Source organism: Chenopodium quinoa, unplaced genomic scaffold (genome assembly GCF_001683475.1).
Source record: "Chenopodium quinoa cultivar QQ74 unplaced genomic scaffold, ASM168347v1, whole genome shotgun sequence".
In the NCBI taxonomy this organism is placed as follows: domain Eukaryota; kingdom Viridiplantae; phylum Streptophyta; class Magnoliopsida; order Caryophyllales; family Amaranthaceae; genus Chenopodium; species Chenopodium quinoa.
In genome coordinates, this window is record NW_018744633.1 from 6461955 (window position 1) to 6474716 (window position 12762).

Below are 12762 nucleotides of genomic sequence, written 5' to 3' on the forward strand. Positions count from 1 at the left end.
ATTGCTTAAATGTGTGTCATCGTCCATACATGCCTTGATAGTTGATTCTAGATTTCTAGCTACCCTATTATCTCTACATTATAACATAACTTTGTATGTTTAATTTAACCAAACAAACATTTATAGAGGGATTAGCTTGTTTTCATGATGACATTATTATTAATGACCCCATTAATTTACGTTTACTCATAAGTTATCCCTCTATAAGACTAAAACTACTATACCTATTAATGCAAAGACATTAACCTCTCCTCATTTATTTTAGTAACTCTAGTACGAGTACTAATCTTTATCATTCGCAATAACCTTATTAATGCTATTTTTGTATATGGCAAAAGGGTCTCATCTGATTGACTGAACTGAGCTGAACCTAAATTAAATATTTTATGTGTGAAGAAATAAAGAATTTAACTGAAAATAATTTGAAGAGAACAGACTCTTTAATCTATTTGAATATACCATACCATCAACTAATAGTAGAACAATTCGTATATTTCATATAAAGATTTGTCTACTACTCCGTAAACAACAAAAGTGACGATACTAGTTGGTAGACGGGTGGTTTGACTTTGACAATTGACAACCAATATACTTGTTGAGCAGAGCTTAGCAATAACAAGCCAATAAGCATGACATCTTCACATCATTGGATACAGCTTTACGTACGGACTATTTAACAAGGCTTTTTTTGTCACTAATTTACTATTACTAGGCCCAAATCCATTTCAAAATCATGTCCATTAAGAGCAAGCTAAGTAAACATTGCATTTCTAGTTACTACATATATTTTTTGGTGTTAAGAGAGCCATAAAAGCGAGTGAAGAGAATTGATTTCAAGAAGATATATAATTGGGAGGGAAACTCTAATCACTTGAGCTATCCCTCACTCTCATTTCTAAATATTAACAAGTCCCTAGTACAATAATTAATTAAACAATGGAAAGGTACATAAATAAATATCTTTTTAGCAATTTGACAAAATATACCGTTATGTTTGATATGATAACAAAACTTTCACAAATATACTGTATATTGATATACCGTATGATACGATGTTACAATTGGTCAAGATTTTAATTACATTGACGATAATATGTTAATTAGGCCATCAAACAGTACAACAATTTTGAACAAACATGTTGGATTTCCTTTCTTTGCTTCGCGTATTACTTCATCCCTATAACGTGGTAAGTTCCTAACATTGACTATCTTGCTTAATTTTTGCAAGTATGTTAGATTCAATTATCCATATTTATGAGACATGAGACGTGCACCCATGATTAATTTAACTTATCAAACCTACTATCGGTCTCAAAAATTAATTGTATATTAACTAGGGACAATCGGGAGGGGATTGGAACCTAACCACCCAGAACTGATCCCCGAATCCGGATTAGCCTAAAGGGTGAATCGGATAGAACACCCCAAAAAAAAAAAAACTAGGGACAATGTGAACCTTCCTTATATTTTGGCAAACAATGGAGTACCCACTTGAACGGAGCCCCAATTAATCTTCAAGACAAAAATCCGTATATCTAGTGGCATTTCTGTAAATAATCAACAAAATATCCCAATCAGCATGATATTTTCGTAAATAAATCAACATTTATGGAACCCGCATTTAATAAAAGTTGATGATTTATAAATAAAAATGTCACTAGATAAACAATTTTTTTGTTTATCATGACGGATAGCTCAAGTGGTTAGAATTTCTTTCTCGATTACAGAAGATCCTGGCCGGAATCAAGTCTCATCACAAGTTACCTTTGTTTTTTTGACCATACACCAACATAATTAAGTGAGTGAGTGTTTTTTTTTTTTTTTAACAAAAGTCTAACCAAATAAGCTGACGAAAATGACGAATTTAAAGAAAGAAAGTCACCAAGAAATTGGAGGAAAATTATTGACATGTATGATTAAATTAGTATGAAGAGGCCAATATAACTCTAGAACAACTAAACAAGAATACAATTTTATGAAGCAAATTCATTTGATGAATACTACATAAAATGCCCCCCTAAAAAAATTAAAAACAACAATATAATATGTAAAATTATAAGCTAACCCATAATTACAAGAAGTTATAATAATCATGCATGCATTCATTCATGATGAACATAATTCATAATGCATCACATTGAGTAGGAACAAAAGAAAGTGTATCCTTTGCAAGATCATGGACCACCATCATGTTTTGTTGTTGAACATTACCAAGTATAGACATTCCACTTGATTTTCCCATTGCTAAGCATAAAATTCCCATGTCCGAATCTCCAATCATGTAATTCTCGCTAGGTAAATCTAGATCCGCCTCCTTAAAGTGAAAAACGAATTTTGGGACGTCCATACTCTTTGTATCCTTAGGCATTTTGAAGCATAGGTCAAGCCCGGCCGAGCCCGAATCATCCAATGGGAGGTTCATTTGTGAGGTGAAAGCCTTCTTCACTTGATCAAATGCACTTTCCTCTAAGTAGGTGATTGTGGTTCCTGAGTCAATGATCATCCCACCACTCCCATCTTCACCAAGGGTAAAAAGGTCTTTTTTGATTGGCAAGTGAGTTGACCCTACACTAATTCCTTCAAGGTTAAGGTAATAAAATGATGGGTGTGATGGGTTGTGTAGTAGTGGGGTTGTTATAACATTGTTTGATTTAGAGTTACTAGCTGATAATGTAGAGTTGGCATTAGCTAAGGATCCCATTAATAGTGTACTAGTTTTGGACCCATCAATTGAGGTTAAACAATAAGAAAATTTGGGCTCACCTAGTTGTGACACTAAGGATAATGGGCCTCGACCTAGCCCAATTAAGCCGGCACCTTGATTGAACCCGTTTCCCTCATTGTCGGCCCCACACCCGAACCCAATGTTTGGGACCGACACTTTGTCGGACCCTCCGAATGTAAACGTCTCGGTGGCTAGGACCCCTTGGGTTGAGGAGTAGTCCCCATATGTGTACATATATTGGCACCCATCTTGGCAAGTTGATGAGGGGAGGGCTTGACAAAGGTCATTAGAACAAGACATTTTAGAAAAAGTGGATGATTGAGATGGGTCAAAAATGGGTGTGGATTGATCAAAACACTCTTCACAAGGCTTACATTGAGTCCAAACCAAATCACTACCCGTATCCATTATAGCATAGAATTGGTTAGGTGGGGTTCCTATTGCAACATTCATTAAAAATTCACCATTACCCGGATGGACTTTGGACTCAACATCATAAGTACCCGTATTTGAAGCCAAGACCATTGCATTCATCCTTTGTACCCTAAACTTAGTCCGGTTGATGCCTCGTTGGATCCGCTCGAATTTGGTATAATTTGACCCATGATCGACGTGTTTTAGGGTAACCCGAAAGCCCAATTGGGTCGGTTTCACTTGATCAAGGGCCCTTCTAGAGGTAGAATGTACCGGTTTAGCACAAAAGTATAACAAGGCTAATGAAAATAGTGTAAAATTTAGCAAAGAATGCATGGAATATAGGTTCATATTGTTGTGTATAGAGAATTCACTACTATCTAGGACAAATATAATGTACAAATTACTATGGTTTACTTGAAAAGACAGGAGGTGTTTAAATAAAGTGGAGAGCTAGGAAATGGTCTAGTGTTTTATAAAATGTAGGAGAAAGAATTTAAGGAAGTACCAAAACCTACTTAAGAATGAGAAAGGAAAATTAGGCAAACAATTAAATCTTTATTCGCCTAATTAATTAAGTTGAATAGTAGAAGGTGGGATTTTTACAACTTGATGGATGTATTGCTGGTTTGGTGGTTAGGAAAAATGAGAATAAAGACTAAGATTGTGCAACTATATATGCACTAAATCATCTCAAGTTTCTACTTGAGTGCCATTTGTAATTATGGCTTCTACATCTAGAACAACTTTTCTAATTTTCCTTTTTTAATCTTGTAATTCACACTATTCTTTTGTAAATTGTAATTATAATGATTCTGTTAAACATCAATTAAAATTTTGAATTGTGGCATCTTAGCTTTTACTCGACAATTCTTAATTAGTTTCAATGTACATATATATGATTCGTTGAAATTTGATTAATTAATTCTCCATATTATTATACTATGAAAGTGAATGTCTCACCAATCACTAATGTAAATTATATGGTACACCCGAGTACACCTAAAAGTAAGGTGACAAGTACATGACATACACCGCCCGAGTATATGAACTTGATGTAGAATGTTACTAGGGTTGAGCATTAAGAATTCTGTAGTAAAGCAGACTCGAACATGGACCTACATCCATCAATATTATTACAAGGTAAATAGATGCAATCAATCATGGTTGCTTTGCAGCAAGGCAACAGCCTTCACCATTAAGATTCAAATTCTCTTTGATATTTGCTAAATTTTCAGCCATTAATTGATATTATTATCATTAATAAAAATATGATTGGATAAGAATGAGGCATAAGGTTGGTAAACTAACTACTTCCTCTAAAAGTTACAAGGTATACTCATGCAACTTTGGTCTATTTAATTGGTTTCCAAGCATTGTCTTGTTTATGTCAATGAACTTTTGTTAGGTTAGATTTGAAGCATTATGCATGAAATCATCATCTTCGCCTTCTTCCTTTTGATCATTTGACAGCAGTTGCTTCAAATATGCTAATCTTCTCAACCACAAACTAGCTGGTACATACTAGTATACTACATCCGTTGTCTTGCCAACGTGGCTGCGCGGCTGCAGATTGCCTTGCCTGCAAGTTGCGAAGCGGATGCTGTTTGCAAATCAAGTAACAATATGCAAGATAAGTGTATATGATAAGACAAATCATTTCATCTTCTATTGTAAGTTACCCTGTATAATAAGATTAACCGAAAAAAATGAAACCTGACCAAATTGTTTGACATGTCTACCTCCAAAACAATTCAGAGTGTTTGCTGACAAGAAAATGCCCTAACATCTGAAACAATTTTGACACATCTCTAACATGTTATTTTATGTTGATTTGATTGAAGCAATTAGCTATGCTATCGAGTATGGTTACCAATTCTGATGTAACGGCCAAATGGATGTTAAACTGAAACAAACGTAAACAAACAGCAGGAAAGACCCGAATTGGCATTATCAAGCTTTCAACAATATGGTTAATAGTACAACCAAAATCTCTTCTTGGCCTTAGAAGCTAGCACTACATATATTACTAAACATATAATAACAATTAAGAGGACAGACTGACAGAGACTATTATAAGCCAACAGCAGATGATGCTTTAGACCGGGATCTATTTTTAGCCAACAGTATCTGATTGGCTCGCTCCTCTTCCTCTTCTAGTTTCTTTCTTCTAGCAGCTTCTTCCTTTTGTCGCTGAATCAACTCCAGTTCCCGCTGGCGTTCCTCCAATTTCCGCTGCAGCTCTAGAGCTTCTTTTCTCTGAGCCTCTTCCACTCTCCTCCGGTTCTCTTCAAGCATCTTATCTAGCTCCTCTCGCTCTCTCCGTGCTTGTTCCTGAATAGAATTTTATACATAGGTTCAGATGGCAGCAATTTCAAGACACCTTAATGACAAAGAACTCTAATGGGTTGGGTTTCTCAAGATTTATCAAATTAATCATAATGGAAGCAATCACAAATAAAGGCTAAATATGATCCTCTAACAATATCATCAGGATACTTCCACAAGACCACAACTATGATCTTAGATATTTTCTCACTTGATTTGCTTGCTAATGGATGCATGACAGTCCAACTTAAGGTGAAGATTTTTTATTCACTATCGGTGACAATTATATATAATGGATACTAGCACCGCAAATGAAACAATTGATAGTAAGAACATATGAAACAATCAGTATCATGGTTCTGAGGAGAGTGAGATCACATTTCTTTAGAAAACATAGTTGTCCTAAGGAATACCATGTTTAGAAAATTATAAAGGCTTAATTTCTTGTAAAAAAAAAAAAAAAAACTTTTTCAGCAAAAACAAGTTTAGGGCTCTGTTCAATTTAACTTGATTTAGCTGAACTTTGTTTGTCAGAAATTTGCTGAACTTCATTGTCTAAACTTATATTATCTGAGCTAAGTTAAGATAATATAAGTTTAGCTCAACAAAAGTAAGTAATATAGCTGTCAAAAAAAAAACTTTTTCAGCAAAAATAATATAAAGACTTTTTAAAAGCTTGACCTAAGGCTCCAATTTTCTGAACACCATCCTACTAAACTAAACTAAACCAAGCAACAGATCAGCAAAAATGAGTTTTGGGAAACAAAGACTTGCTGTATCAAACACACAAAATATTCAATTACCAATAGGCAAATGATGGTCCAACCGGACACAACCAACATTCACACGACAAAGAAACCAAATCCAACGTCACGGAAAAAAAAGTATACTTACTTCTTTCTGCCTTGCCTCCATGAGAGCTGTTTCCTTCTCTTTCTTAAGCTGAGCAGCCACATCATCAAACATCTTTTTCTGGCCTTCCTCTACACGCCTTTCGATATCTAATTTCACTTCTTCAGAATTCAACGTCTCCTCAACATTCTTGCGTATAGCTTCTTCAATTCTCTTAGCAGTCTCTTCTTCTAATAATTTGAGTTGTATTTCCTGCTGGATCCTGGTTGCAAAAATAACACAAGTCAAGTACAACTGAAGACTGGGTGCAAAAAAAAATTCTGACAAACCATACGTGAGATTAACAACAACGATCTCACAGCATATTCTTCCTTTCATTAAGATTATCTCACAGCATATTCTTCCTTTCATTAAGATTATCTTCACTAGTCAGCAGAGAGCTTAGCCTTCAGTAAGATAAATGGCTTACGTAATGCTCCACACTTTAGCAGGTTGTACCCTAGCTTATGCAATGCCATACCTCTCTAACAGGTGGCTGGTCCATAACACATGAGATAATTAACACTGGGAACAGTAGATAAACGACGCAGCACTAGATCATCAAAATAATAAGTTGAAATATAGCAGTAGCTTCCTTCAGAAAACCCGGTAAAGAAGTTCAGGCAACCTGTAGCATATTTAGATCTAATTATAAATCCAACAGAAGCACGCGTCAGAATCAGCTTTAAAAGATATGAAAGAGACTACGTATCAGAGGTAGCTGCAAGGAAAGGTCCAGGTCGGCCAAAAAAGCAGACAAAGGCACAAGGCAAAAGAGAAACAAGGTTGATACTTCACAACTAATGAAGGAGAAAAGCTAACATGCAGGGATGTCCAATCAAATGGATGGAATTTTAGAGAATTATTACAAAAAATGCAGCACAAAGTTGATTGACTTCATCTATGAAACACTAATGCAGAACATCAAACAGAACTAGATGAAGCAACAAGAGTCAACACCACATGGAATATTGGAGTCCCACTATTAACGTTTTAATTAGAGGAAAGGTAAGTAAGAAGGAAGCAGCTCTACCCTAGCTAGTTGAGCTTAGTCCAGATTTAAACATAGAAAAGCAAATAGACATCATGAGAGGTTAGTCAGAGCTTAAGATGGCACATCAATGAAACAACCTTTTCTTTTCTTCTTCTTCTTTCTTTTGTTTCTTTATGGCCTCCTTGCGATCAGCTGATGCCACACTTGGACTACGGGACTTGCGTGGAGGAGACGCAGATGAACTCCTACTTCTTCTCCTCCTATAATGTCGTGCCGTTGGAGAACGGCTCTTGCGACGCCTTACAGGAGAACGGCTTCTGCGACGACGTGGGGAGCTTGACCGGCTTCTTCGCCTGCACAAGATAACAGTCAGCTCAATATACAACCCGAGCTTTTAAGGATGAACTCAATACATGCAAGGTTTCAAGCTTGCCCCAATGTATAAGAAATTAAACTTTGGGATGAAAATAAAAGAGATTGATTTCCCATCAGTACAGGTTTTCATGGCCCATATCTTGTCTTTGCCACAAAATTTTTGCCTGGTCCATCATTTGTTCTGGGAAATGTAAAAGGTCATTTTAAAAAAGAAAAATTGTCATTTGCACCGTTCTGATGTAACTTTATGGTTAAAGAAGCACCTTACAAAAATGCTTGAAAGCATCTTTTTTTTTTTGGGCTTGGTGGTAATATAGCATCTTCCACCAGACCACAGGTTGCGGCCAAATATGTCAACAATCCAAAGCTGACCACAGTTTTTATGTGATTCAATTCTGGTATTGCTCTTCATCCTTTAGCCCCAATTCTTTTGATTTTCTTCCCCTCTCTCAAACTTTGTAGTTTGGGTGGGATCTTCTTCAATAAATCTTATGAACACACCAAGTTCAGAAAACTCTCATCTCCATATACCTTTTCAATGATAATTAAATTACTTTTAGCTTATATCTTATAGCCTAAGATATAAGACAAATTTCTAGCATCATAACACAATTTATTACATGGAAATGCCATGAAAGAACTCATCATGGACTTCGACAGCCTATTACAGTGTAAACACTATGAATCTTATAACACAACCTTTAAGCAAATAACTGAAGTACCACTATTAGAGATAATGCTGTTAAAAAAAAAAATGAAACTACCATATATTGAAGCAGATAGCAAATTTTATCAATGACGAATCTCCATAGCACACACCAGGCCACCATCCAATCAACATCAAAGGAGCATAATAATTATGCATCCATACAAGTACAAATATAAACTAAAACTAATGCTCCTAAAACTCCAGTAAAAAAGGTGACTTTTGATCTCCCCCCACCCCACCCCCCTTCTCTACCAATAACCCAAGTGCATATTGCATCGGGACAATATCCACTTCCAGTTTCAAATATTGGAATAAGTAATCACAATATCCCTCAATCTAAAACCATCAACACCCTCTGAAACACTTTGTATAAATTATCAACTAGAATCTCCAGAGCTTGTCCTTAGAGTCTATCCATGATCTCCATTAAGCATAGAATACACACCAATTCACTCATCCCTACCAGCATGCACTTCACTCGTCAAAAATCCACGATGACAAGAACTCGTAAGCATCAATAGAACAAAATCATAACATCACACTTAATCAGTTTGTATGAGCTAAAGCCAAGTCCTGTAATGCTAGTTATCATACCCAAGTACCTAAGTACCCTTATCAAAGAGCTAGCCACTCGGACGCCAAAAAAATGGAGGGTTCAAGCTTTCAACCCAACAAATTGGACCCAAAGTAATTCAGTATAATCCTGAAAATTGTAATGTAGTTTCCCAAATTTTGGATCATATAAATAAACAAACTTTTTTCCCACATTGTTGCATAAAGCAATTACCCACAATAATTGACTCAAAATTGCACCAAAAATTTCTAATTTGTAATAATTCACACCAATAAAAACAAAAATCACTAAAACTTGATACCATCAAAATCAACAGAATTATATACACAATTAACAGGTGATAAAACAATAAAAATAAATAAATAATTAAAGGGCCATAATAAAATCACCGATTAACAGGCGAACGGCTGCGATCCCTCCTGCTACGGCGGCTATGACGGTGGCTAACAGGTGACGGAGAATAACGCCGCCTATGCGACGACGACGGCGACCGCGAAACGCTTCGAGCCATAATTCAATTCATAAACCCTAGAATTAAACTTCTGGGTACACAAATTGAAGTTATAATCGATCAATTTGACACTAAATTAGCTGAAAAAAAAACCTAAATTGGAATGCAAAGAGAAAAAAAGATGAAGGGGTGAATTTAGGGGTTTTGTTTTTAGGCCCGAATAGATTGATTTTGTCTAATCGGGTATTTTTATCAAACCCGGGTCACATCTCGGAAACCCGGGTCATATCTCGGGTCTAAGAAACCGGCCCAGTGGGAAAAGCATAAGACGACCAATTCAAGTACAAGTACAATGGATTTGTTGAATTTTTTGGGAAATGTTGATTGTTTTAATTTGTGGACTTGTAATGGGAATATATTCGAAGTGGTGAGCTGGTGACAATAAATTAGATAAGATTAAACAGACAATCTTAGGAAAAAAATAATCTGATATATAAACGGAAACAAAAATTTGTATTTAATTGACTTATCACGCCAAATTGATAGGAAAAAAAATTAAATAAATTGATAGGAAATATGGAGTAGTTTGTTTGTCCTTAAAAAAAATTAAAAAAAAAAAAAAATTGTTCGTTTGTTATTTATAGTAACGTTTTAAACATAAAAAAAAAAAAAAAAAAAAAAAAAATCAATTATGCTAAATCTTTATTTGTAGAATCTCTAAACTACAAGCCAATATCAACTTTGAATGATTTAAGCAATGGAAAGCGTATTTTTAAGCTAGTTTTACAAGATACGGAGTAATAAACATGATAAACAAATATAAAATAATAACTTGTATTTTTTTTATTAGTATTATTATTTTACCCTTTTTATTCCCCCTTTTTAACCTTTATGATCCACCTTCTTTTTATCTTTTACCTATTGAATTGGTGATAAATCATTACTCCTTAATGAGTGTTTTCAGAAGATCTTCTCAAAGTTAAGATTATGCTTAAAAAAATTAATGAAAATGTTTGTTTGAATGCGAAGCATAATTATGACTATTAGATTCTATTTTTTGTAAGCAATAACGATAGACCAATATGGCCCATTTAAATTTTTTTAATATGCATATAAGGTATTGTTTTAACTCAGCTTATTTTCAATAATTTAAGACAAGGATAGCCAATTCAACTAACAGGTTACGGGTCATCCAAAGTCAATTTATCACTAATTTCTGATGAAATTTAATAAGAGTATGTTCTCATTAACTTAAATGAGCTGAACATAAATGAGCTAAATGAAGTTATGATCTGATCTGAACTGAACTAAATATTTTATGAGATAATGAAATTAGGAGCTAAACTGAATTAAACTGAAAATAATCTGATGAGAATAGGACTTGTGTTAAAATAAATTCTGATTAGTTCAGATAACCTAAAAATCAGGTGAATAAAACATAGCAAATATAGTGTAATTACTTTTGTTGGTAAAATCTCAAGGACTAATATATTAACTATGAGTAAAACAAAAATTGCCGACTTCATCCTCTCCCCAAAATGTATATGTGTCGCTCTTTCATAAAAAAAAAAAAAATTCCCGCGCAGATGCACTTATGATGTCATGTATTGTTTGGGTTTTTTTTTTTTAGGAATTGTTTTTTTTAAAATTCTTTTTTATTTCAGTCTTTTGAATATATATATATATATATATTATCTCTGGTTCATTTTAGTTGCAACAATTTTCATTTTGGGGTGGTTCATATTACTTGCAACAAATTTTTTTTCCTTATTTGGTAACTTTTGGCCTGTAAAATTACATATATGCCCTTACTTTTTTCCTAATCTATTTTATTAACACTCCTAATTTTATTTGCTTAGTTTGATGATTTAATTAATTAAATTAACTACTCCCACCAAATTTACCCCCTTCCCCTTTAAATTCCTTCATCTCCCAACCACCTTCATTGAATCTGCATTCAATTCTGGAAAATGGTTGGGAGAATTCAATTCTGGAATTTTTTTCTAGAATACAAACCCCCATCTCAAACCCTACCTCTTTAAATCTCTCTCTCTCGTCCTTTCTTATTCTCTCTCCTCTTCGCCTCCTCTTTCTCCTCAAAAAAACTGGGATCTTTCCCCTTTCTCTCTTTTCATCTTCTGGGTTTTTCACACCGATTCACCCCATTTTCACTCTTGAAATTTCTTTTTCTCAACAAAAAATAATTGATCTTGTAAGCCATGAGTCCCTTTCTTCTGGATCCACTCGATCCCCACCTAAACCTGAGGCAACCACGTACATACCTCGTCGTGGTTTTGGGGTGATGAAGCCGCTCCGTCGTGCTTCTGTAATTGCAAGAAGGAAGATTGTTGGGGTGAAGCTTGCTGAATATATCTCAAGCGACGAGGATGAGAAGCCGACAAAGGTTTCTGGGTCCAAAAGGTCGGTTCCGCCACCTCATAGCCCAGATCCGAAGGTTGTTTCCACCAAATAAGGTGGATCTGCTGCTGTGATGGCTGTTCCAACTGCTTCACCACCACCAGACGCCAATTTTGAAATTGGGTCTTCTTTGTTCCAGGAGCTGACTGCCGGAGAAGTCCTTCAACCACTCGCTTCTCATCCTATGACGGGTGGGAGTACTTCTGGAACTGGCGCTGGTACTAAGCGCTTGAGAGGCTTACCTCTAGGGGGGCAGGATCCAGATGACGTACTTGAGGCTTACCTCCAGATCTACTACCCCCAGTAGTCCCTTCCCCCATACTAATTGGGCAGCGTAATTTCTAAAACCCTGATCTTCTTCTTCTATTCCAATTTATGGTTAATTATTCTATTAATGAGTCCCATGTTCTTTGTTATGCCTAGTCTGATATTGTTGGTTGATTGGGTATGATTTGATGTGTTTCCTTTTATGTTTGGATATGTTGTTTGTGTATGAGTTGTTGGTTGTTTGGGTATGAATTGTTGTTTTTTAAATGAATTGTTGAGTCCCTTGTTATGTTAGGATATGATGTTAGGGTATGAGTTGTTGGTTGTTTGGATATGAATTGTTGATTTGGATATAAATTGATGAGTCCCCTGTTATGTTTGGCTATTATGTTTGGGTTTGAGATGTTGGTTGTGTGCTTCTGTAATTGTTTATGGATTATGAACTGGTCTGTTGGTGGACTTGTGGAGTTGTGATTGTGTGTTGGTTGACTAGTAGGATGATTTTGTTCATGAGTCCCCTTTTTATGATGCATTGAGTCCCACCCCCCACCCCCACAGCTTGCATCAAATTGAATCCCATCCAAATGATGAAGGGACTCATCTGATAGCTATTTGA

General features: G+C 35.3%; 2 protein-coding genes across 2 annotated transcripts; both read right to left on the reverse strand.

Moving 5' to 3' along the window:
* Positions 1-1725: 1725 nt before the first annotated feature.
* LOC110701332 (aspartic proteinase nepenthesin-1-like) lies at positions 1726-3793 on the reverse strand. Its single transcript, XM_021878973.1, has one exon. The coding sequence runs from the start codon at positions 3488-3490 to the stop codon at positions 2123-2125; it is 1368 nt and encodes a 455-aa protein (XP_021734665.1). The 5' UTR covers positions 3491-3793; the 3' UTR covers positions 1726-2122.
* A 1264-nt stretch (positions 3794-5057) lies between these two features.
* On the reverse strand, positions 5058-9874 carry LOC110701333 (uncharacterized protein At1g10890-like). Its single transcript, XM_021878975.1, has 4 exons — positions 9400-9874; positions 7490-7705; positions 6362-6581; positions 5058-5473 (listed from the first exon to the last, which is right to left on the reverse strand). Exons 1-4 carry the CDS (start codon positions 9519-9521, stop codon positions 5213-5215), a joined length of 819 nt encoding a protein of 272 aa, XP_021734667.1. The 5' UTR covers positions 9522-9874; the 3' UTR covers positions 5058-5212.
* Positions 9875-12762: the final 2888 nt, after the last annotated feature.

Excerpts from the sequence above, each read along its gene's own strand:
- LOC110701332 (XM_021878973.1), bottom strand. The coding sequence starts at position 3,490 with ATGAACCTATATTCCATGCATTCTTTGCTAAATTTTACACTATTTTCA.
- LOC110701333 (XM_021878975.1), bottom strand. The coding sequence starts at position 9,521 with ATGGCTCGAAGCGTTTCGCGGTCGCCGTCGTCGTCGCATAGGCGGCGT. Across the intron at positions 7,706-9,399 it reads AGCCGTTCGCCTGTTAATCG|GCGAAGAAGCCGGTCAAGCT; the intron begins GTGATTTTATTA and ends TATCTTGTGCAG. Across the intron at positions 5,474-6,361 it reads TGGAGGCAAGGCAGAAAGAA|GAACAAGCACGGAGAGAGCG; the intron begins GTAAGTATACTT and ends AATTCTATTCAG.